The sequence below is a fragment of the Vigna unguiculata genome, chromosome 9, assembly GCF_037176805.1.
Source record: "Vigna unguiculata cultivar grain cowpea cultivar isolate G323 ecotype 2 chromosome 9, ASM3717680v1, whole genome shotgun sequence".
NCBI lineage: Eukaryota > Viridiplantae > Streptophyta > Magnoliopsida > Fabales > Fabaceae > Vigna > Vigna unguiculata.
The window spans coordinates 8,043,239-8,070,007 of NC_140800.1; the positions used below are offsets into that span (position 1 = coordinate 8,043,239).

A 26,769-nucleotide genomic window follows, 5' to 3' on the forward strand; every position below is an offset into this window, starting at 1 on the left:
CTGTGATTGAGGGGTTGTGTGTTCAAATCTTGTTGAGAACAAAATTGACTTCTTTATTTTTGCTAATATAATTGTAGTCTGAATGTGAAAGGGTGGGTAGACCCTAGAGACATGGTGCACTTTTGAATTTTCAAGAAATTTAAGTTCAGATCAATAACAAATTTAAGTTAAAGTAGTTGTTAAATATAAAATTAAAAAAATAAGATATGTAGAAAGAAAATTTAAATAATGGTTTAAGACAAAAAATATTTATAGAAATATGATTAAAAGTAAATTATTTATAAAATAATTAATTTTTTAAAATAACTGAGGGTTTAAGTTAAGATCAATAACAAATTTAAGTTAAAATAGTTGTTAAATATAAAATTAAAAAAAAAGATATGTAAACAGAAAATTTAAATAATGGTTTAAGACAAAAAAAGATTTCTAGAAAAATGATTAAAAGTAAATTATTTATAAAATAATTAATTTTTAAAATAACTAAGGGTAAAACGGGTATTATGAAATGTGGACACAAAAAAGAGAATCCTCTTTATATATTGTTATAGATTTATAAAATAATTAATTTTTAAAATAACTAAGGGTAAAACGGGTATAATGAAATGTGGACACAAAAAGAGGAATCCCCTTTATATATTTTAAAATAACTAAGGGTAAAACGGGTGTTATGAAATGTGAACACAAAAAGAGGAATCCCCTTTATATATTACTAGCTTAAACACAGGCATTATCGTGCCTGTATGTATATATTTTTTAAATATGCGTGATATTATAATATTGTAATGTTATTAAGTTAATATATAAACTAAAGTTATATTTATTAAAAATAAAGTGAAATATATCAAAACAAATAAAAGAATGATAAATAAATAAAAAGAGAAGAAGCAAAGATAATCGATTTTATAAAAAGCTTGTAAAAGTAACGGTCAATTTTTTAAAATTTAATAAATTATTATATTTAAAGGATAAAATTGGTATTTTGAAATGTGGACACAACAAGGAGAATTCCCTTTTATGTATTGTTATAGATTATAGATAGATTATTATAGATATAGATAGATAGATTATTATTATTATTATTATTATTATTATTATTATATAATATAAAATTATTAAAGTTTTCCAACATTTTATTGATAAGATATCTAAAAAATAATAATTTTCTTAACATCACGGTATACTTTGAACTAACAAATTTGACATATTCTAGAAAATAGGATCATGTTTAAGGTGTCACAATTGAAAATATTAGTTTCTATCTAATTATAAATTAATACGTATTAAAGAGTTGTTAAAATATTTCTTTTCATAAAAATACATCATATAATAATAATTTCCAAAGTGTTATTAAACGGAATTTTAATTATTTACAATACATACATTACTAAAATTATCTAAAGGTGTTTTTCATTTTTATTAGATGTTTTTACACTTAAAATGAAACCTTTTCTATTTAAAATACTTCGTTTATAAACTATTTGAGAATCGTTAAATAAAAAAATAACATATTCCTAAACTTAAAAATAAACTTTTAAAGTTATTTGTAATAATTTAAAGGCTTGATGATAAAATTAAATTTTTAATTGAGTTTCAATTAATTAAATTTCATTTTATTGAATATTTAATTTCTTTTTTTAATTTTTTCTAGGTGCATTTTGTTTCCAACAAGATAACATTGTCATTACTTTTCTTAAATTTAATAGTTATTTCGTTTTTTCCTTCCTTACAAGTGAGTTAGTTGATGAAAAACAAATTGGAAAATATTGAAGAGGGAAGGGACAAATTAAACATAGGGTTACAAATATAAACCCTTAAACTATATTTTGTCTTCACTCCAAACTAATATTTCGTCTTCCACCTCTTCTCTGAAAAACCCTTAAACCCCGACCTCAACTTTCATTTTCTTTTTCTATGAATTCATCTTAAGAGTTTCATCTTCACTTCAATTTGCAGCGCAGTGTGGTTACTTCTTCAGGTTTATTTTGTGCAGATTCTCTTTTTCTTTTGTTTTTCTCTTTTCTAATTTTCAATTTGTGGATCTGACTTCCCCAAGACCTAAGTATTATTACTTACCTGGTTCCCCTTTTTGTGAAGTTTTTTTTTTTTTTCTTTTCTGTCTCTCTATTTTCCTTCTGCACGCTTTTGTTTATTTGTTGTCTACAATGTTTCACTTTTTTTTCATTTTGCAATATATTTTATGTTGCTCACAAACTGTTCGATATTTGGTCTGAATCATAGAAAAGCATTTTGCCCTCAAAATGCTATTTAGTAGTCCAGTAATCCCAGCATTTTTCGGTTTCTTTGTCAGATTCGCTTGCCTATAAATATTTTTCGTCCAGTGTAACCTCAAATTGACCCGTACGCGTACATTGATATTGGTGCTGATATAGGTAAAGACAATGTTCGTGTGAAATATGAATCCAATTTAATGTTCAATATTTCTAAGTAGACTTTTTTTTCCTCCACCATCATGAATTTTGTCTATTACGAAGGTTCCATTTCACTGTCAACTAGCCAATTGAACATTTTGGCAGGGTGCCTCGCGATGAATATTTTCGACTCTCTGAATATTTATCGTGTTTCCGCCTTTTCTTTTGCCTCTTATCTGTGTGTTTTCTACTAGAATTGCTGCAATATATGAATATCGCCATTTTCTGGGAGGGTGCATTGTATCAGTTGATTCTCGAATCTTGGGATTATGTACTAATACAATATTGAACTTGTATGAAGTGGAAAACTTAGTTGATCAATATTTTCACTTTGTTTTAGGGTTGCCTGTGTACTCCGTTTATTAATTTTCAATTTTTCAGTGAGTTGACCTTAATCTGTTCTGTATGGTCACTTTGGGCGTTGGCCTTGGCCTAAGTGGGGATAGAGCTGAAGGGGGTGGCTGGCATAAATTGATAGCTCTGTATGACTGTAAACCAAACCCAACCCAACCCAATCCCTACATATGTGGGTATAAGGGAAGCTAAGATTGATTTTTTAATTTCGGAGTTGCACTTTCTTCGCACTGTTTACCTAAATGATGGAATTTTTCAACTGCTACTTGATCATACTCAATGATACATTGTGGGGAAACCATGTCAATGTGATTTAAGGCAATATTTTATTTGATTTTGATAGCATTGTATGGGCATTTTCTTGTCCTCTGGTTTCTTACATTATAAAATAAATATGGATTGGCAATGCAGCCATGTTTTTGTCTAGAACGCTTGGACGAACCCTCTTTGCTGCTGCTGCTAGATCGAAACATTATGCCACTACAGCTCCTGCTGGTGGCAGAGAAGTACGCAATCCCCTTCAGGAGTTCTTTGAGGCAGACAGGAGCCCAGACGATGACAAACCTGTTGTTTATGGTATGCATCATGCACCTCTTGTTTTAAAACGGATTTGGTGTAAAAATTTTACTGATTTTCATGCAAGAGCCACAATTGTTCATTACAACCAAAATTCTTGATTTTCTCTGTTGAGCTTTGAAGGTTGTGCTATTTTTGTTCTGATATAATAGCTGTCTCTTTTTATTGTCTTTTTTATTGTTTGTTGCTAGGTCGGGGTTGGAAGGCTTCTGAACTGCGCCTGAAATCTTGGGACGACCTTCATAAGTTGTGGTATGTGCTGTTAAAGGAGAAGAACATGTTGATGACTCAGCGTCAAATGCTTAATGCACAGAACCTGCGTTTTCCAAACCCAGAGCGCATACCTAAGGTATCACCTCACTTTTCACTTGTTCTGCCTTACACATGTGTTGCTCTTGTTGACCGAAGTTACATGGATTAATGGTATAGAACAATCACAGTGGTCTTGATCTTACCTTCTTTTCCTCAACAGTGAAATACAAATGTAACTGTGTATGGGGAACCAAGAAACACGTATACAATTTATTGATTTATTATGTGAAATCAGGTGAGGAAGTCAATGTGTCGTATCAAGCAAGTACTTACCGAGAGAGCGATTGAAGAACCAGATCCCAGGAGGTCTGCTGAGATGAAGAAAATGATAAATGCTCTTTAATAACTTGAAATGGACCTATTCCTGTGATGGCATTACTCCGTATGCTGTTACTATAGGACATCTACATTTGCAGATATAAGTTTGCTAACTTGAAGCATCGTCCAAAAGTATTATTTTGAAGGAGTTTACCTTTTAATGATGTTTGCTTTTGTTCTGTATTTTAGTCAGTCTGGAGGGAATCTAATCAAGCATTCATTGTTCCTACTGGTCTATAACATGATAAAGTGTTAAGTGAGTTACATCATAATATTTTGCTGCCAAATTTCTATTTTCCTACTTTTAGATGTCTCAAAAAAACAGGTGTTAGCATATTGTCATGTTCGAGGTTGTGCTGAAAGCTATTGAGGAAGGCTTCTTCCTGCTCTCAATAGAAGTGTTTTTTGTTGTTTTCCTTAGTTACTTTGAAGGGAACCTTTAAAGTAAATAATTGTCGATTAGAACATGGAGCAAATTACACAGGCCCCTCTTATGTTTTTCCGTTGAAGAGGATATTTTGGATGAAAAAACATTAAATTTCGTGTGCCAGGAACTAACTGTTGGAGTGAAGGGGGCTTAAGTTAAAATATGAATTTTACCGTCTAAATAAAGATACTAAAGTTTTGGACAAAACAAAAGTGAATCATCACATTGATTGTGAAAATATGTTAAATCTTCCAAATTTTGGATGAGACAATTGTTGCTTAAATTAGTAGCGGATTTAACATGTTTGAAAAAAATGGAAGCAAGGATAGTTTTTGTATGTCGAAATTTGGCATAACGTGGTAGGGATAACCCATTTCTACATGTTAAGCACGACCTGAGGAAATATGAGACTATACGTTAAGATTTCTTCAATTATAGCCTCGAACAAATCAAGTTTAATTTTTACAATCTGAATCTTGGAAATAGTCTTGGATTAGATAGACTGAATTAATAAAGAGATACATGTGATTAACTATCCAAAGTGAATTTCTAAAGTCAATTTGGATTCCATGCTAATTTTTGTGTTCCTTCTTTGAAACGTTTTAAAATTCTCTCCAATATTGATTGATATTTGTAATTATTTTATATATCATCCTATTTATTTATTTATCTTTAATTAGGACTGTAATTTATCGAATGCTAAGTTATGAAATCAATGCCACGACATGCACTGTCCCGAGCCATGTGGTTGATTTAACAACAATGGTGAATGTGCTGCCTCCTGCCGCTGTCTCTTCTTCTTCTTCTTCTTCATAGTTGTTGTTCTACCCTTGATCTTGGAAGTGAGATGCTCATTGATAGACATTTGATCTGAAGTTGATGTCTTTGAAGATAGGCATTACTTAGATCCATAGGGGGTGTGATTTTGAGGGTCAAGGCATGGCCACAATCACCTCCGTCTCTCCAAATGAAGTCTTCTCTTGACCAGGAGTGTCTTAGAACACTTCTGGAACATTAACGAAAGAGTTATCTCTTCTTTTAATACATTTCTTTATAAAAGTATAAATTGATACCAATGTCCTTCATGCTTCAAGCTTTTGGAAATTAAGCAAAGATTTGAGATTGCTGAAATGAGAAGCAAGAAAAAGGGTTAAGATGAAAGAGTTTGGATCTTTATGTCCATTGGTGTTAGTTGGAAATTTGTTTTTGGAGATTTCATATTGTAAGTAAATAAATAAGATTCATTGAGTTTCAGTTCTGAAAATTTTGCCTCACAGTTTTCTAAAAAATTCTAATTGATTAGTTGGTATTAGAATTTTAATTCGAAAACATTTTTTTGATAAAACAACCTCTTAATAATTTCTTTTAAATAATATAATGATATATATACATATTAATATTTTAAGTTAAAAATTAGAAAATATAATAAAAATGTTAATATAATCAATTATTTAATAGCTTTTTTTCATGAATGGGTGTCAAGAAATTTAAAAAAATAAAAAAGTCGACTTAAATTTTCTGCTGTGTGGATTTTTTATTTTCTCACATGCTTTGTAGATTTTGATTTTACACTTCATATTGTTTGATGGAATTGGCAAAAGATGTGAGTGGCTTTCCATCACCCATTAGAATCACCTGCTTAATCTGATTCAAAGGTGTTAATAGAAGATATGAATTTAATGTAAAAAATAATTTTACTTGATAATGAGGTAAGAAACAAATGAGCAAAAACATATAAGCTTTGAAATATAAAGTTAGTTAATAGCTACCACAAAAGTAGCAAGTAACAAATCAAATCGCAAGAGTTCAATTTTATAATTTAAAGAGTTCAAAATGTAATATATAGGATTGTTTAACTCTGAATTTGTTTATAAAGTTCTGATCTATAAGATCACTAATAATTACTTATTCTTATTTATAAGTAGATGATTTATCATGAAAGAAAGAAGAATAAATTGTGATTATGACGAAGGGAAAGAACTTAATTAAAATTTGAAACTCCATAATACAACATCACACTATTAATTAAAGATCACATATTTACACTCACAAATTCCAAACCCTGATTCAAGTAGAAAAAAATGCAACGATTTGAAAGGTTCAATGGAGTTTCATGTTGAAATGGCGTAACAAATCACGAAAATTAGCAACAATAGCTAAACTGTTACTCGTATACTCCTCGGATCTCTTCATCATTTTCTTCATCTTCTCAAGGCCCGCCGCGTCACCGGCCTCTTCCAGTCCGTCCAGGCATGTCTGCTGGTCCGTCACCGCCGCGCTCACCCACGTGTGCACGTCTCCCACCGCCTTGTCGGTCAGCGCCGCCGCGGCCGACAGCGAGTCGTTGAGTCGACTCAGCGCGTCGTCGAACTGGTCCTTGCAGTCGGCGAGCGCGCCTCCCTTCGTCGCGTGGAGCGAGGACGCCAGGCTCTGGAGCGCGTGGAGCGAGGCGCGGAGCGAGAGGAGGAGGATGGTTTGGGGATCGGTGGTGTTGACGGAGGGCGGGATGGCAGCGAGGCACGCGGCGGGGAAGCGCGTGACGTTGCAGACGACTCGAATGGACTCGGCCGAGTTGGAAAGCTGTTGGGACTCAGTGGCTTGGTGGTGTGCAATGGATGCGATGGCGAAGGAGAGTATTAGAGTGAGGGAAAGGATTGCGAAGACGGAAATTGTTGTGGTGATTACGGGTTTTGAGATTTGGGATTTAGGGCTTCGTTGCTGATCTTCGATTCCGTGCTGCTGATCGCGTTCTATTTTGCCGTAACCTTTCAACATTTTCAGAGAATCCATCTTTCTTACTCTGCTGGAACTTCTAAATTGTTTATTTTGGGAAGGAAAGTAATGACAAGAATTGCCGGAGGAATACGAAGTCAACACGGTGTGTTGATGTTAAATATATTTTTCAATTATGATTTCAATTTCTGAAATTGTTAGATAAGTTTTATTTTAGAATTTTAATGTTAAAAAAAAAGTTAAATATGTGATCTGTTTTCGTATTATGAATTAAAATTGTATTATGTCTTTTTTTTCTTTTCAAGTATCAATTTTATTTTTATATTGTATAAAGAAATGTAACCAATAACTAACGGTCTTAAGGTTTCTTCGACTCTTGCAACTCTTAATCTTTCCCATTTCAACTTTTATTTTTAGGTTTAAATATTATTTTGGTCCTGTTTTGATAATGTTTGTTTAATTTGGTATTTTTTTTACACATTTAATTTGATCTTTATTTGTTAAATGATGTTCAATTTCATCTCTTTCTTGTTGACGTAGTTTGAATCAATAATGACAGAGTGCATCGTCTGGTCAAATTAAGTCTCAGCTTCCACTTCATCATCCTCACTCTCCACGTGGACTCCTTCACCACCTTTACTCTCTATTTCATAACCTTTCACCACTGTCACCGTTACCACCACCAAACTAAACCCACAGCCACTGCCACCACTAAACTAAACCCACAACCACCATCACCACCACAACCACCGCTTACCACCACCACACTAAAATCAACACCAACATTACCACATTAAAACCATATTCACCACCATTACACTAAAACCCCTACCATTGTGAGTGTTGGTGGGTTTAGTGTAATGGTGGTAAATGTGATTTTAGTGTGCTGTAGGGCGGGATGACAATAATTGTTTACATTGTTTGACACATTTCAAATGCGTTTTTCAACTAACATTGAAGCGGAACAATGTCAAATGATAAAAACAACTCAAATACTATCATGAAACGTTTTTGAAATGTCAAATAAATTTAACAAAATTTGGTTAAAAAGATTAAATCCACGTACTTCTAAACATGAACGACTAAATTGATCTAAAGTTTCCAAGATAGATTAATTCTAATTTTCACTTAAAGTTAAGAGACCAAAAACATATTTAACCTTTCTTTTTTTACTTTCTTTTTTAGAATCTCAAATTAAATATTTAATGACTAAAATGTTATTTTTTAATTATGAAAAAATAAAACTAACTTTTTTTACAACTAAATTAATTAGGCTTATTTGAGCTTTAAATCTCTATTAAATTTTAGTGTTTTTAATTAAGGTTTTATTAAAAATATTTGTTTTATTGAATACAATATTTGTTATTTTGTCCTCAACTAAGATCAAAGATGTTTCTTTACATTTTTATCACTTGTATGGATCCATGTGAAAAATATTAAAACAACAAATTTTAAGTCTTTTATTTGAATATTTTTAATTAAATTTTTATTTAAAAATATTTGTTTTATTGAATACAATATTTGTTATTTTGTCCTTAACTAAGATCAAAGATGTTTCTTTACATTTTTATCAGTTACATGAATCGATGCGAAAGATGTTAAAACAACAAATTTTAAGTTTTTTATACATTTGAATATTTTTACTTAAATTTTTATTTAATATTTCATTATATTAGGTGTTAAAACTTTTTATACTTTTAAATTAAGTTTATATCCTCCATTAAAGGTTATATAATAATTTGATTTTGTAATCTTAAGTAGAATATCAAGAACTTAGACTACTTGAAACTCTTGAATACTAATTATCTTTATAAAAAAATGGCATCATATCATTTTATAAACTAAATAGTAAAATAAAAATCAAATCAGTTATGTAGGCATAGGTAACAATGATATTTGGTAAAAATACTTAGGGTTCCAAAACTTTTTTTATATGGGGTTGATTCTAAAGCATTTTGCACAATTTTCGAACTACATATCAAGTAGCATCGGTACAAACACTTTATCACTTTATTAGTTCTAGTTGTACACTCCCAACTCCAACCTTTACTTTCATCAACAATAATATCTTTGCTTATCACTAACTTTTTGCTAACAAGGTTGTATAGTTGTATGTGTATATTGAATTATACTCTAGAAACACCATTGGCTCTCTCTTGTTATTCAAAGTCTTTCTTCTTTCACTGAGTACATGTCTAAAGAAAAGTGGACCAAAGACTCGTAGGATATTTATTATAGGTTTTCTTCCTAACCATTCTTCTTCTGGAGTCACATCATATAAACGACTTTTGTTCACAATATAGTCAGTCACAAATATGAATTCTCCCCAAAATTATTTTGTCATATTCCTTTCTTCAAACATATGCCTTGTCATGTTCAACATTTTCTTTCAACTTTTCTATCATGTTAAGGAATATTTAGAGCAATAACTTCATGAATTACAACTTTTCAACACTTCAAATGCCTTTCTTTTTCTTCTAATTAGATAAATCCATAAAGTTTTTGTAAAGCATCACAAAGAAAAGGAAATAGTGATTACCTCCATAGGAAAATACCTCCATAGAACCACACACATCTAAATAGATGACTTCCAATGTTAATTTTGTTGTTGGAATGTTGAATTTTATACTTTCTTGGCCTAGGACACAACCTTCATGTAAGGCCTTTGGTTTCTCTAGGAAAACCCTACACCATCCATTTCATATTTAGTAGACTCGAGCCTCTAAAATTTACACTCAAATCTTTAATGCCAAAGTCAATTTTGATCTTCCAAAATAATTACAAAATAAATTTTACCAATCAAAATTTCAATTTTAAAGGTTGTTATTTGATAAAATAGCCTTCAAAATAGTTTTCTCTTATTGTCATGACTTTTCATCACATTCTATTCCATATTTATGTTAGAACCTTTCTCTACTAATTGTCCAAGGCTTAACAAGTTGATCTCCATTTGTGGTATATGAAGAAAATTTGTTACGAATATTGTTTTCCATTTTTTCTTCAAATCAAAACTTTGTATGTTCCTTCAGTTATAATCATATTACCTTTATTTTTACTTATTCATCAAGATTGACAAATCACTCTCTATTTCATGTCATATGATTTGAACATCCATTGTTCAAATATTAGTAATCAAATTTGGTACAATTTGATTTACCACCATGAGAAAAACATTATCTGAATCATGGTTATCAAACTCGCGAGTTAACCATTAACTTGCCCAAGTTTACGTTCCCACTTATCATGGGTGAGTTGACTCAGAAGCAAACTTGCTTTTAGAGCAAACTTGGTAGACTTGCTCTAAACTCGGTAAACTCGATTGAACATGCAGTTTACAATCAAGTTAGCGAGTCCAAATGTTTTTTTTTCCTCTAAACCCAAATGACCCGGTTTCTAATAGTAAGTCTCGTGTTCGTGTTCTTCGTTTTGTGGTTGCATGTTGCTTGTTATCACCATTGTCTTTGGTGGTTGCATTCGTAGTCTCGTTCGTGGTTGGTCGTACAACTTCTTCTTGCCATTGTCATTAGCTTCTCTCATTTTGAAGTTTTAAATTTAGGGTCGTTGGTAGTTGAGGCAGTGTGTAACTCTTCTATTTTCTATCTAGTGTGCAATCTCGTTGTTTAATGGGTTTTCTTATCCCATTCCTACCATTTGGATCTTCCCTCAAATCTAATAAACCTTTATTTTCTATAAAACGCAATATATCATATTAGTTGTAATTAATTAAAGTTATTATAATAGAATAATAATAATATCATAAAAGTATAAAAAATGAATAAAGTATACAATATGATTAAATAATAATAATAATAATATTTTAGTAAAAATATATAAAAAGTTATTTATAACATCATATAATATTAAATTTATATTATTTATGAATATTTTAATTTTTTTTCAAAATAAATTCTTATGAGTTTATGATTCGAGATTGTGATTTAAATTTACGAAGCTTCCATGAATTTTAGTAAACTCTCAAGTTTTTGACAAGTTTAATTTGAATTAGAATCATCATTATCACCTTATTTTATTTGAGTTGCATCTTTGTTCACTTGTTTGTCTTTATTGTTGTAGCATTCATATACAAAATGATCCCAATTTTTACGAGCATAACACTACATTTTTTTACCAATTTTTTTTCTATTCTCATTTGTTTTCACACCTCCCTTTCCACTTTTTTTATGATTGTCACCACTAAAATTCTGAGTTGATAGCTAACTAAAACTTTCACCAAAATATTTCACTTTGTTCTTTCATTTTTCCTTGTTTTTGCCACCCCAACTATTTCTTCTAAATATTTGTGCTTAAAAAGCTTGATTTGTGATTTGTAGTTTTCTCAACAACGGTGTGTTTGGATAAGATATTTGAAATGAAACAATTCATTTTTTTTTTTAAGAATTTATATTTCTTTATAAAGGAATGTTTTGTTTGGATAGAGATATTAGAAAGCATTTAAAATAAAACCATTTTTTTAAGAATTTAAATTAGTTAAATTAGTATAAATTCAAATACCTTCAAAATAGGTGAAATTTGTAATTCTTCTCACTCAACCTTACCCTCAAAATGGCCTAAACGGATTGGGTGGGTTCAATGACCAAAATGAGTTTGACAATCAAGATGGATCAGGTAGGTCCGATGACCCAAATTGGTTGGACAGGCTTGGCGACCCACACGGGTCAGACAGGCCAAATGACCTAGAGGTGTCGGCTGCTCGACGACCCAAACATGTCAGGTAGGCCCAACGAGCCGAACCGGCCTAACGACCCAAATGGGTTGTACAGGACTGACCGACACGAAAACCCAAATGGGCCCAACGACCCGCATGTGTCCAACTAGCCCGACAACCCAAACAGACTTGACTAGCCCGCCGACCTGACAAGTTTAACCAGGTCAATATCCTAGACAAACCCGACGACATAAACGGGCTTGACGACCTAGACGGGCCCAACCGACATGACGACCCAAGTTTTATTGATTGGCCCAACGATCTAGCCGGGGTCAAGCCGACCCAACATTGAAGACTAGTCGGGCGAGTCTAGTCCGTTTGGGTTTCCCGACAGGTCAGCCTGTCTGGGTCGTTGGGTCGAATTAGCCCAACTGGGTCGTCGGGTTCGCCCGATCCATCTGGGTTGTCGAGCCCGTTTCTAAATTTATCATGAACTCAAAACATAATTAAGCTTAAAATAAATATTTTTAAAATGAAATTTTATCTCACAAGAAATTCAATTGTTTTATCCAAACAATAAATTGAAATGTAAGATACTCTAATTTCTTTATCCAAACAAGTTATTTAGAAAATAAAGGGAATTAAATTGCAAGCAATTCAAATATAATGCATTTCAATTTTTCAGCATTGTTGAAATGCTCCATCCAGACACAAGATAAAGGAATTTTACAGCTCCTTCACTTTCATGTTTTCAAGATCTTTGGATTCCTTATTTCCACCACAGTGTGTTCAAATCGAGGAGTTAATGTCCTTAAAACTTTCTCAATTATTTGTTTATCTACAAACATCTCACCACAAGCTTAAGCTTTCATTGAGTTGACTAGCACTTGAGTTGTATTAGAGTAATCCCCTACTAATTCGTGGTCAAGCGTGGATAGCAACTCATATTGTCTTCTACTGATTAGAGCTTCAATATGACTTGCTCAAAATATTCCAAGCATCATTCGCTAAATATGCCAGAGATATCTTCTCAAAATTGGTAGAATCCACACATTGATGGATAAGAAAAAAAACTTACAATCTTTCTTCTTAGATTCTGTGATAGTTGCCCTTGGTACCTTTGTAGCACCTGTTCACACTCTAAACTTTGTTTAATTCCACACCAATAAGATTTGAAAAACAGATATAAAACCCACACAGGAAGGGTTTCTCACACATCAAAATACCTCACAAGGTAGTGGGCATCACATATAGATCCTCAACAAAATAGCTTTAAAAACTACTTATTAAAATACTCACAAAAGGAAAAGAGAACAAGAAGATGTATGGATACCGATAATAAAATGTGCATTTCACACATATATATCACAATACATCATTACTATTTATAAAACTATTATAAGAAATTAATCAACAGGCCACTAACTAGCTTACTATACAACACTAACCAACAAAGTGAAAAAGAAAAACAATAAAGGTATAGATTAATGAATGAACAACAAAATTGTAGAAAAGAAAAATTAAACCCTAGATCACAAAACTTAAAAACATATCTTGTAGCGGTTTTTCATACAAATTTTCTAAACTTTTAATTTTTAGTTTTAAATTGTGCACAATTTTAATTTTTTTTTCTCCTCTAAAAATGTTTATATGTAAGTTTATCCAAGAGAAGAGCATAACCTCAAGCTGACAAGTGGAGATGAACGAAAGTTAGTTAACCGGTGAGCCAAATAAAATTACCATCCAAGCTCCACTAGTTCAAGTGGATAAAGTTAATAGGTTAATTCATAAAAAATTTAAAAAATCAGAAATAATTTAAAACGAGTTTGCCAAATGCGAAAAATAAAAAACAAAAATAGCAGAAAAAGGGTCCTGCATTGGCGCTGATTCTATACAGCTCTCAATAGTTTTTCCATTTCCTTACATTATTTGTATGCTTCAATATACTCTTCCGGTTGAGAGTATGATGTGATTAGACAGCATCATTGTTAAGGGTCTGATGTGAGGTTTGATGTTTTTGTTAATAAATATATCAGTTTTCGTACAAATACCAAGCCAAACTTCTTAAGAACGGGTTGAGAAAAATTTAAAGCAAGTTAAATTCTATGGGTAGGTTGGTTTAGGGTTCTACATGTTATATGATTCAAAATAGTGGGCATTGACCAACTAAATTATAACCTTTTAGTGGATGAGCAACCAAAAATACAGTGAGCATCTGATTTTGGTATAAGCAAAAACACTAGCTGTAGATTAGAGGTAAATGACTCACATCTCTATAACCCAATTTCTATAATTGACGACCTATTTTTTCCTGCTTAATATCTTCAAAAATAATCCCTATGAAACTTGAACAACACAGACCAGGTGATGTTCTAAATACTCCTATAACTGAATATTCCTATACTAGATATGATTGCGATGTTCTAAATACCAGGTGAAAATGAAGGTCAGAAAAATTATTTAAAGAAAATCTTGATACTTTAAAATATATAACTTCAAAAAACATAATATGTCAAACAAAATGTTTTCTCAAACAAGGAACCGAGGATGAAAATGTATAACAATCAAAAACCATAATCTAGGCTCGTAAGGTAAAAGGTGACACAAGGTGTAAATGCAGTAGAGAAAGACATAATTAATAGTTTAATCCTCATCTTCCTCATCTCCATCTCCACCTGCGGCCTTCTTAGCAGCAGCCCTTTGGTTTCTTCTCTTCACTCTTCCAGGGCGTCCTCCACCAAGGGGACTTGTAAGTGAAAAGTCAATGTGCTTCTGTGAGTCAACCCTGACCAAGAACGATGGGATGTTCACCACTTGCCTACCAACCCTGCATCATCCCAAATAACACCATAAGAAGGTCATTCACCAACAGCGCATGTAATACATACACAACAAAAAAAATTGGACTGATACATCATCATTCAGTTATTGCAAAACATGAAGTTTTGAGTTAGAAGAATTCAAAAATTCAAAAAAATAGAAAGCTGATAGATACATCAACTCTCAATTCTGGCTAAACGGTGGATTTTGTAAAACTTGATACAGTGCAACTCTCTATTCTGGCTAAACAGAGGATTTTGTAAAACTATGCAAGTTCAAATCTCAATTCAGGATAAACAGAGGATTTTGTAAAACTTGATGCAAGTGCAACTCTCAATTCTGTCTAACCAGACGGTTTTGTAAAACTTTATACAAGTGCTTGTGAGAACTTCCGAATACACCTCACAATATAGTCATAGGTTGCTTTTTGAGCTTATTTGGAAAAGCTCTCTTAAAAAAACTGTACATCAAAAAGAAGGTACAATGAACGAACTTTGGCAGCAAATTAAGCTCATTTTAATTCACAAAAGAAAATGAATTCACTTTTCTCATCATTTCCTTGTCATATAATTACTTAATCATTCAAATATAACCTAATTCACAAGATACGCACTTATTCATTAAGCCACATAATTGACTACATAAAACTATAAAAAAAATGCTATCAGGATCATTGCATTTTTTCTCTATATATGCATTTTCGAATTAATTAGAAGAATCCTACAACTTAACAAATGCAAACTCTGGAAAAACAAGTCTCAATCGAATACTGAAAACATACAATTAGTAGTGACGAGCAAAACAGGTATCGAGAAACAAAATCGATACGAAAACAAGAGAGAATTTGGAAATGGAGAAGGACCTGATGTGTCTCTGCTTGATGAGAACCCTAGCATGGTGGATGGACTTGGCCATGCCGGACTTGAAGACGAGGGTCTGGAGGCGGCGCTCGAGGAAGTTCTCGACAGTGAGTGCGAGGACATAATCGAGTTTGTTCTGGGTCTCGTCGAGGAGACCGTAGCGGAACATGCGGCGGAGGAGAGCCTCGCCCTCGAAGATCCGGCGAGGGTTCTTCTCATCGAGAGTGAGGAGGTTACGCGCGTTGTTGCGGATGCGGCTGAGGGCGTACTGCACTCTCCACAGCTCCCTCTTGCAGCGCAGTCCGTACTCTCCGACCAGCTTCAGCTCCGCGTCCAGACGCTCCTTCTCGTACGGACGACGCGGCTTCTTGAACGTCTTTCCATCTGCCACACAAAACAAAAGAGATCAATGGTGTTGTTACGCTTCTCGGACATCACAAAACGGCGTTCTGAGAGAGAGTTCATTCATCTACTCACAGTTCCTGTAAAAGGAAACGTGGACCATGGTTTTTCTCTTCTACGGCGCTGCCGTTTTTTCCTACCGCTCCTGTGCTCTGCTCGCTCTTCCGACCTCACACTAGATCTTCTGTCTCCTTTCTTTCGCCTTTTACATCACAAAAACCCTAATTCCCCTATTATTTGACCTTCGCGGAAATTAACAAGTCTGGGCCCAACTTCTTTAGGCACCACAAGCACTTAAATATTAGGCCCAAACGAAGTGTTATTAGGCAACTTCTTTATACATTACTTTCTGTACCTATCAAATTGTGAAATGTCTCATTTACCTTTTTATCTTCTTTCTCCATATTTTTCTTTCACCACAGGTTCATCCTCTCTTTCTTCTTCTTCTTCTACCTTCTACCTTCTACCCCCACGCCCACGTTACCTTCTTCCTCCACTTCCACTAAAACGCGGGTCCTTTTTTATTTTTTTTAAGTTAAATTAAAAAAAGTTAATATTATTATTATGATTATTATATTTAAATAAATATTTTTTATGCAATTATATTGGAGTGCTATAATTATATATATATATATATATAATATTTAAATAATAAATTAGATAATATGACAAATATAAAATAATAATTTGTTTTTGTTTTTTTAATAACATATTAATTAAAAACAATTATCAATAATAGTGTTATCACTCATTATCAATATAATTATTTTAATATTAATTTTTTTATAATGTAATGAAATATATATATATATATATATATATATATATATATATATATATAATACTGTTAATAATATCAAACTATAATTATCAATAATATTATTAATATTCCTAATAATAATAATACTACTAATATTACTAATAATAATAATGTTATTATTAAATTTAATAATAATAATTATTATTATATTATTATTATTATTATTAAAATTTTATATTTTAAATTTGTTTTCTATATTCATAAAAATTTGAAATATAATATTTTTCATTGATTTTACCACTTGATTTTCGATTTCTATGCTATACTTATTTTATTGTTATATATATATATATATATATATATATATATATATATATATATAAATAATAAATGTTGTTTAAGACTTAACTTTATAAAGTAAAATTTTAAATATTTTATAATAAAAAATAAGATGTATATAATTGTTTTCTTACAATACTTTTAGAAATTAATCATAAAATAATTAAATTTTATTTGAATACTTTATAACTAAGTTGGATATTTTAATTATATAAAAAAGATATTTTTGACTTTTTTACTGAAAAATTATCCGGTAAAAATATTGATTGTAAAATAAATTTAAATTTTCTTATTTTATTATATGTAAAAAAAATTAATATTTGTATTTTGTATAATATATATATATATATATATATATATATATATATATATATAATTTGGTAAATTAAAACAATTTCATAAAATTTATGTATTCATTCTAAAATATCATTGAAAAAATTAGATAAATTAATTCATAAGAATTAAAAATAATATAATAAAAATATAAAATATATGTCAATATCATTTTAAATCATTTCTTCATTGCCTTAATTAAATATAAAATACTTTATATATAAAATTTATGTATATTTCATTCTTATATTATTTTATTAAAACCTAATAATTTTAATTATATTATAAAATTCATATTTGTACATTATATTACAATAAACCTATAATTTTTTAATTTTTAGTTTTTAATTTCTATTAAAAGGATTTTAGTTTTTATATATTCAAAGTATTAATAAACATTGTCAATGGATTTGATGTTAAAGTTTATAATTAGTATTTAACTTGAATGATGAGTAAAATATATTTATTTTTGTTTATATTAAATTTAAAAGTATTATTTTATAATTAATGTTTTCAAAAAATTTCTTCTAAATATTATTTCACAAACTATTTCTTAAAATTTATTATTAAACTTATACAATAGGAGATGAACCCTACTTTTTGTTTACCGAATATCAAATCAACTTTTCAATATAATTATTAAAAGTAACATTAGTCAAAATTTAGTAGTGAAAGAGGTTGAAAATACATAAATCCTCAAACTCATATTGCACTCGAAACTAATAAGAACTAATAAATATAACTGAATATATATTTTTTAAATAATTTAATAATATTATTTTTATTTTTCTTAATTAATTATCTTTTAGTTTCAGTTCATATATATTTTTCATTAAAACTAAATTAAAAATAATCTTATAATTCATTATCTTAAGTAATTAATATGAAATTTGTTTTTCTATAACAATAATAACTTTATAAAAAAAATCAATTAAATCCTTCTATTTTCTATTCTTATTCCTTAAAATAAAAACTCATAATGTCTATGAGAGATGAAAAATAATAATTTTTTTTTTAAAAGATGAATTAAGTTTAGCTCATTTAAAGCTAAAAATAAAACCTATACTTTTATGTGAAGTGAATTTTGAAATGAATATATTCCATGTAAACTACTTTATATAAACTACTTTTGAGTATTAAACTAAAATCTAAACACACTTCTATTATGCAAAGAATTGTTCTAAAACGTTAAAATATTCATCTCCACCGAAATTTTACAAAATATCAACAAAACACACTTCTATTATGCAAAGAATTGTTCTGAAACTTTAAAATATTCATCCCCACCAAAATTTTATAAAATATCAACAAATTTTCAAAGCAGTTAGAAGAAGGTTGAATTTTCTCCTTAAAAATTATTAGTTGCTTTATCCCAACACTGTGTAGTAAAAATTATAGAAAGAGTCAATTAGACGTTGGTAAATAATCAAATCAATTTTACTATAATGGAATAAAGTTAAAGTAGACACATATCCTAGCAACATTCATTTCTTGGTCAAATTCAATTAAAGAGAGACTACTTTAAGTATGCTTTCCCCTTTGTATCAATGATTTGAATCAATAAATGTTTTTCTCATACTAAGATGATATTGTTCATCTATAGCATGGGCCCTGTAACTTAGGAATAACACTGATCTACTCAACATAGCAAGCTTTGATTGCAGTACTCAAAATGATAGTAGCCACAACATCATTGTCCATTAATAGAGATCAGGGAGTGGTTTTGCACTTGTGATGTCATAGGTAGATAAATGTATATTGTTCCAGAGCCTGCAAAACCATTTGTCTACTTGATTAGTGTGTGAGTAAACACAAACACTGCCACTAAAACAGGTAGAGTTAGGCATAAATTTGAAGAAAACAAAGAACCAAAACTCTCGATCATAAAGTTGCAAAATAGCAATTCCATAATTAAAAAATTGCACCTTTAAGAGAACCTCAAAATCAAAAATTGCATTTTCATTATCTGCAACAATCAAACATATGAATAAAGAGCAGGCCAAAAAGTATATTAGATTTATCTGCTAAATTATCGATTACTTAATCAAAAGATAGCAAATACAGTTCATCTAATAGAGCAAACATTTTGAGGACTGTCAAACTTTCAATTCAAACATTTCATATATGAAGAGTAATAAGTTAATGTCATGGATTTTCTTCTTTTGTTCAAAAAGAAAAAAAAAAAGATACCAGCTTATAAACTTGATCCATGACACATGCCTTCACTTTGAGGTTTATGAATAGGTTCCTATTTCCCCAATTGAAGTTCAACAACACAGATCCTATTCTCTCAATTAGAGCTCAATAATGATAGCCTTGCATTCAGATACAACATTGACCTATAATTAAAATCCACATGTGCATTACATTTATCTTACCCAAAAAGAATAAGCAGGCACAGCGGAACATAATAGAAAGTAGAACAAAAATATCCCTTCGAGAAAGCATACCAAGCAAAAGTAGGATGTTCCAAGATCAATTGTTGTGGCACCCAACCTTCATATGCAATCCTTCTTTCGACCCTTTCTATCAACCCTTATGGTAAAGCTCTTCCATAGACTCAAATCCATTAAGAGGCTTATCATTAAAAGAAATGGAAAACTTGTTAGTTCAAGACCAAGCATCAATTCTTTCAACTGATTATGCAGTAACGGGCTTTCATTTTCGTATGCACAGAAAGCAACAAAACCATGGTTGAAACCCCCAAGCCATGCAACCCATTTTCCCTACAATGTAGAGTTTGGTGACTTAGTCAAAAGAGACCCCGAAAGAAAAATAGATTATTCATACATAGTTTCAAGATATTTTGAGTATGTCCCTTAAATTTCTCTCCACCATTAATCTGAACTCAATCAGTCAAAAACTTGCACAACAAATAAATGAATTAATACATGAAGTAGTCCAAATAGAACATGAACCATTAAATGTGAGAGGGAACATAAAGAGAGAAATTTTGCAGTTTGTTTTGTTGTCGTAGTGATGCATTAATTAGTTTCTGCAATATGGCCAAAATAACAAATTCAAGGGTCATCAATCGAAAATTAACATTTTAATCACCCAATCAATATTGTGTAAACAATCTATAACATGGAAAACAGCATAAGGTTGAACATGGTAGATTATCAACATCTACCATTGTGTGTACCGTAACGAAATGGTAAGCATATGGTAACGAAATTGCCTTTGGTTTCTTTGACAATTTGGATTCTCCATTGATTAAGCTAGGAGACGGAGACAGCTAATGTGTGAATGGCCTTGTCAATACCACGAGTAGAGTCATCGCCAAAGAAGAAGTAGGCATCCTATGAGTATTGACCACCTTCGATTCCATCATTGCATCAGATAAATCCCAAAAGCCTGAACAAATCAAAGGTAATTAGGTTTCCTACGAAATTAAATAAAATGTGAGAATAAATTTGCCATCGGTTCCTGCAAAACGTGACATACCGATTTAAGTGAATACAACAATTTTAGATTAGTGAAAAGATGTATAAATAGGAAACAGTAATCCCACGTGTGAAACATTCATTTCAAATTTCAAATTCAAATTTTGAATTCAAAATATTTGAAAAAGGTCATTGATGTGTGAGAGACGAAAGCACAATGCTCAATAACTGAGTTGAAAAACTTCTCAAATACAAAACTGTAAAACACGGCAAAGGATCACAAATTTGGACCATATATGAAATTGAAAACTATAAAATAAAGAAATCAATCACCGATATAGAAAATAATTCAAATGGAAAGCTGAAAATAAGAAAACAAATGAAGAAACCTGTAAGACCGAAATCAGTGAAAAAAAGAGAAATGCATTAGAAGTGAAAGTAGAAAATGGATGGAAAAAATGAAGAGAAGAGAGTTCATTCTACAAATTTGAGATACAAATATTGAAAGATTAAAAACTAAAATAGAATCTCTTTTAAGCAGTAAAACTGGAACAAAGAGGAGATGAAATGGGCATTGCAAAAAGTGAGCTCAGTTTCGCATGATTTAGGGTTTTTATTTTTTAGATTACAATGCAGTGTTTTTGGTGTGTTTTACAGGTGAGATATCCACATTTACCTCTTTATTTGCTGCCACATTTGCCACATCATATATTTTCCTGTTGTAGTAAATTTTATTTTTAGATTTTTAAATTATATTTTTTGGAAGTTTCCTTTTGTGCTCCCTTCAATTGTATTATGTATAGATATCTTACCTTTCATAGTACAAAATAAAAAGTGTACAATTTAAAATAAAGAATTTGTATTTTAAAATAATTTTTTTTTTATATTTTAAGATATATAATCTAGAATGCATTTTTTATTTTATATTTTAATGTGTGAAATTTGAAATATAAAATTTATATTTTGAAACATTTTCAAATTGTATATTAAATTCAAAATAAAAAAGGGAGTTTATTCTTGCATCTCCACGTTTTTTTATTGCACCTCCAAAATTTTCTAAATCCCATGTATTTTCTTGACAACATATTATTATTTTTACTAAAAAAATAGAAAATATTTTGGTGCTTATAAAAAATGAATTTTCATTTAACTTGGTTTGGTTGATTTACTCATTTAGCTTTTATTTTTCTTATTTTCTTGTTTAGTTTTTATGAGATTTTGAAGATGAATTCATATGATGTCATGGTTCACATAGGAGGATTACGAAGTTTTGGACAAGACTTGAACAAATGGTATTCATGCTTTTCACATTTAAGTTATGTTATATATATAATGTGATAGTTTCACCTTTAATATTTGGTCAAAACTATGGTTGCCTTTTCATAACCAATTTTCTAAAGTAGACAAATAAAATTCAACATAAAAAGATTATCAAATTTACGTAGTCTTAGGATATATAAGAGAAAACTTACCGTGTTCAAGGATGTCACAACCATTAGTGACTCCAAGGTGAATCAAAATTGAAACATAAACTAAATTGGAATAAGAATGTAAATGTGACATTTGGCATCATTTTGGTATTTATTTCAAATAAGCCAACAACTTACCTCATGTAGTAGTTTTGAAATCCTTTCCTTACCAGCTTTAATACCTCTCACCTCTCACAATGCTTTCCAAATGAAGCACTTGAATATCCCAATAGGCGGCTTACTGATGGTCAATATTAAAAAGAAAAAGATTAAGCATTCGGTGCATCTTTTAGTTTATGTAGGAAGATTCAATATTGATCACACATCACAGTCTTTAACTTTTTTTTGCCATATACCAAGCTAACTTATTGTTGCTTGAACATTCTATGTTTGTAAGAGCCAAAGACTTTAGCTAAGCTTTTATATGTTCTAATACAACGTAAAATGTAAGAACCAAACTAACAACTTGTTCCGCTTTATGAGATCGGTAAATTAGAAATATCACACAACAAAAAAAGACATATATGTTCATCACGAATATAATTTGTATTTCTTGAATTACATGTAGGTATACGAGTCTTGAGTTGTAATTTTTTTTCAGAGGAATAAGAATATAAGCGTCCAATGTCTTATGGTGAATTATATAACAAAGTTCATGAAAGAAAACATGGTTAATATGTGTGTAACAAAGCAAAAAAGCTTTATTGTAAGTATTTATTTATTCTATAAATTTTAAATTATTTATTTATAATATTGCTAACATATTGATTTTGATGTAAGAATTATATGAAAATGCTATGATTGAAAAATATGGGAAAGACACATTAAAACATCCTACAGTTGACTCTGATGTTTGGACAAAAACAGGGGGTGAGAATAAGAAAGGTAGAGTTTATGACATTGATCACAACATTAATCCACATGTTTCATCTTTAACGGTTGAATGCTCCTTTTCTAAAAACAACCCATATCCGATAACTGAAGAAATCACTATATTAACTACAAAAATATCTAATTTGCAAGAGCAAGTGAAAACACTATAAGCATTAATGCAAACACAAATGAAGGCACCTGCAAAAATGCAAGCAGTTATGCAACAACAAATTTAAGAGTAAACACAAGAGCAAATGCAATCTTTTAGAGAGAATTATTGTTTGCTTTAAAGAAAAAAGAATTAAGATGTGTCTTAAGGAATACAAATTTTTGTTTTTATTATAATTGTCCCGATACATTCTAACATTTTTGTTGGAAATACTTTAATCATTGCATGATTAATTTCCTTTTTGAATATGTATGGCAAATACCAAAGTTGTTTAGACACTCTTGTGAATCATTCATTTTCTCTCTCTTTTCATTATGAGCACATGTTGAACATGACTTATCATGAATTAAAGAATGAATAATTACGAAGCAATTGTAATTAACAAAATAATATTTATAAGCAATTAGCTACATGTTAACACCGAATTTCGTCCGGATAAAAAATAAAAAATTTTCTTTAAAAATAAATAAGAGAAGGAAATAATAGAAAAAAAGTGAACATTAATTTGAGTATAGACATATTCCTACTTTTACTTTCATCTCATTTAAACTTTAATTTAATTTCATCTTGTCTTATTTTATTTAATCTTGTTTCCCTTATTTTGTTTATTTTATTTTATTTTATCTTAATTTAATTTTGATTTTGGTTTTAATTTTAATAATATTTTGTTTACTTTTTTATTCCGTTCTCAAAAGATATGTGAAAATAAAAAATAACGAAAATGAAAAAGTGAAAAATAGAGAGAATAAGAGTCAACTGTCCTCTGCTGACCATTCCCTCCCCATGCAAAGAAAAACGTTCATTTTCATATTTTAATCAATGTCAGTGTCTTAGCACACAAACAGAAATGTTGGGTATCTGTGTGTACCGCTGTGATACCCACGGCAGTCATGGCAGCGGACAGCAGACGTAGCCACACTGATAGGGTGGCTGGGAGGCATCCTGGCTTGTGCTTTTGGTCATGTCAGAATGTTTGTGCAGAGTATGATGAAAGGGGAAACTGGCATGGTAATAACAACAGAGGAGAGCCATTTGAAAAGGGGAGAACTCCTTGGAGAAGAGGGGACATGGTTTCACATTTTCACAGAGCGAACTGGTAAGAGAGAAGGGAATTTCAAAATTCTATCACAGGGAGCAACAAAGCAACAAAAAGGGAGAAAGGAGATTGCAAAGAAGGGAGCTAGAGAAACTAGTGACAACAAAAGTAACATCATTGGAAAGCTAGAGGTATTGAAGAGGATCTACAAGAGGTACACTTCACAACACACTTGAGCATGAACATAACTGATATACATCACTGATGTTGTTGTGAACTGATCTGGCGTTTGTATAGGATCGTTTATCTGTTGGATTGTTCATTATGAAGATGTGTTTTTATGAATTAAATGTGTTACTTGAATGTTGTTTTCATCCTTCCTGCAACTGCAACAAAAAAAAGAAAGAAACAGAAAATACATTCATAAACTCCATTCATACATTCATAAGCTAGATTTTGTTCTAGCTCACCATCATCTGCATCTCGCACCTACATAAAACACCATAAAAAACAGAGATTGACACGCTTATTGCTTACATTCATCTTCTCTTTCTCAATGTTTCGATTTTCACCTTTTCATCTTCACCTTTTCATCGTACAGAGCCTTCACACACCATCCATTACACCTTCACTCGACTTAAGTCATTTTCCAAACCCCAACACCTTCATTCGAATCCCGACCCTCAGTCTCCATCATCGTCAACCTTCACCTTCAACCCTTGCATTCACAACACGAAAGTCATCACCTGAGTATCACGTTTCTCTTCCGTCATCAATCAACTTCTCTTTACATCTTCATCTTTTTCGTTCATCTTCATCACTCACCTGCATAAAACCAAAATAAAAAACAGAAAACAGAAAGACGATAGGAAAAACAATCGCCGGCGGCATAGCCGCCGGCGAGTCGGAGTCTTGGGCAGAAGCAGTCGTTGTCGCGGCGGCCGGAGGGCTGGTTTCCTTGGTGCTCGCGGACCCAGTCTTGGTGGCTGGCACGGTGGCAGCGAATCGTAGGGCATAGGGCGCTTTTCTCTCTTGCGGAAGGAGAGAATCAGGGTTTAGAGATGGATGGGCGCCGGTGTAGACGCCGACGGCCGCCGGAATCGTTGATCCCAGTCTCCGGCGAGCAGAGCCGCGCAGCCGTGAGGAGGATTGGCATCGTCTTGTGGTCGCGCGGGGGAAGAAGTGGTCTGTCTCGCGCAAGAAAAATGAATGAAGAGAAGAAATCGCGAGTTTCTCGTCTGCGCCGGTGGCGGTCTCGGTCAAGAGCATGGCAGCGGCGATAAAACCGGCCGTCTGGAGGTGGGCGGCGGCGAGCTCTGGAGGTGTGGCTAGCTGGAGGTTCGACGGCAGTGACCCGTGCGGACGTCGAGAGGGAGAGGGCTTGGCTCCTGATTATTGAGCAGTTAGGGTTTAGGTTCCACATGCTACGTCTGAGCCCACCTCTCGTGCACCCCTTTCTTTCTATTCTGCACCACCCCCATATATGGACTGTGTCAATTGCTTGTTGTACTCCTTGGATTACTACATACACTACAGGTTTGGCTTGTGGGCTGGACCGTCATTTACTTCATACACCTTCGTGTTAACCACGCACCTCCTATATCCTTGTTTCCTATTTTGGGTTTGTTTTATACTTAACTTGCTGCACCCTACCTTTAATAAACACACCTCATTTATTACTTCATGTACATTCCACTAATCACTCATTTTTTTTCCACTTTTATTTTTCTTAAACAATTTCATCCCTTTATTTATTTATTTATTTTTATTTAAAAATAAAAAAAAAACAAATATATTTGAAAATTACCAAAAAATGCAAAAATATAGAAAAAATAAAAAATATTCTCTTTATTGTGTTTGTCCGGTCGCTCGCACCGTGTGACACTTATTTTTTAAAAATACAAAAAATAGTTTTCTTTCCCTTTTAGTGTTTGTCCGACCGCTCGCGTCGTGTAACACATATTTTCAACTAATTCAAAGATACCAAAAAATACAAAAATTTCAAAACAAAAATATCAACATTTCCAAGCAACATGTCTTTTAAGAACTATGTGATCCTTCTCCTCTAAGATACGTAGGAAACTACGTGATCCTTGATTCTCCTCTGAGATACATAGGAGCAAGGCTAGTCCTTGTCAGGTTCACCTCTCAAAAATTAAATCATTTTTCAAATAGTTTTTCAAATATCTTCTTTAAAGAACTACGTAATCCTGATTTCTCATTTTTAATGAGAATACGTAAAACCATTAAGGTCAATTCTTGTCGGGCCCAAAAACTTAAAAAATATTTTTGTTTCTTTTTAATAATATTGTTTCATTGTTTTTGGGGAAAATTAACATTTTGAAAATCACATCAATTTTGCATTTTTAATTAAAGGTATCGCCCTCGGACGGGCGATGTAGGGTGCTTACACCTTCCCTATGCGTAATCGACTCCTGGATTGAAATCTTGTTTTTTGTAGACTTGTCTTATTTTCATGGTTTTCCATAGTTTTCCAGAAATAACTA

The 26,769-nt window shown here is 31.5% G+C and overlaps 3 protein-coding genes and 1 long non-coding RNA gene across 5 annotated transcripts; 1 reads left to right on the forward strand and 3 right to left on the reverse strand.

Moving 5' to 3' along the window:
* The first annotated feature begins 1,796 nt into the window (after positions 1-1,796).
* Positions 1,797-4,276, forward strand: LOC114162248 (ribosomal protein L29 family protein). Of its 2 annotated transcripts, XM_028046075.2 has the most exons (5): positions 1,834-1,975; positions 2,309-2,390; positions 3,195-3,359; positions 3,551-3,708; positions 3,907-4,276. In XM_028046075.2, the coding sequence occupies exons 3-5, from the start codon at positions 3,197-3,199 to the stop codon at positions 4,012-4,014; spliced, it is 429 nt and encodes a 142-aa protein (XP_027901876.1). In that variant the 5' UTR covers positions 1,834-1,975; positions 2,309-2,390; positions 3,195-3,196; the 3' UTR covers positions 4,015-4,276. The 2 variants fall into 2 exon arrangements, with proteins under 2 accessions (XP_027901875.1, XP_027901876.1); XM_028046074.2 differs by lacking the exon at positions 2,309-2,390 and having other exon boundaries at positions 1,797-1,975.
* A 2,101-nt stretch (positions 4,277-6,377) lies between these two features.
* LOC114163370 (pectinesterase 3-like) lies at positions 6,378-7,286 on the reverse strand. Its single transcript, XM_028047643.2, has one exon. The coding sequence runs from the start codon at positions 7,204-7,206 to the stop codon at positions 6,517-6,519; it is 690 nt and encodes a 229-aa protein (XP_027903444.1). The 5' UTR covers positions 7,207-7,286; the 3' UTR covers positions 6,378-6,516.
* A 6,985-nt stretch (positions 7,287-14,271) lies between these two features.
* Positions 14,272-16,147, reverse strand: LOC114163371 (small ribosomal subunit protein uS4y). Its single transcript, XM_028047645.2, has 3 exons — positions 15,973-16,147; positions 15,498-15,879; positions 14,272-14,642 (listed from the first exon to the last, which is right to left on the reverse strand). The coding sequence occupies exons 1-3, from the start codon at positions 15,998-16,000 to the stop codon at positions 14,459-14,461; spliced, it is 594 nt and encodes a 197-aa protein (XP_027903446.1). The 5' UTR covers positions 16,001-16,147; the 3' UTR covers positions 14,272-14,458.
* Positions 16,148-18,868: 2,721 nt separating this feature from the next.
* Positions 18,869-20,935, reverse strand: LOC146883491 (uncharacterized). Its single transcript, XR_014984376.1, has 3 exons — positions 20,475-20,935; positions 19,780-19,906; positions 18,869-19,099 (listed from the first exon to the last, which is right to left on the reverse strand). It is a non-coding gene; the product is annotated as an uncharacterized LOC146883491 (long non-coding RNA).
* Positions 20,936-26,769: the final 5,834 nt, after the last annotated feature.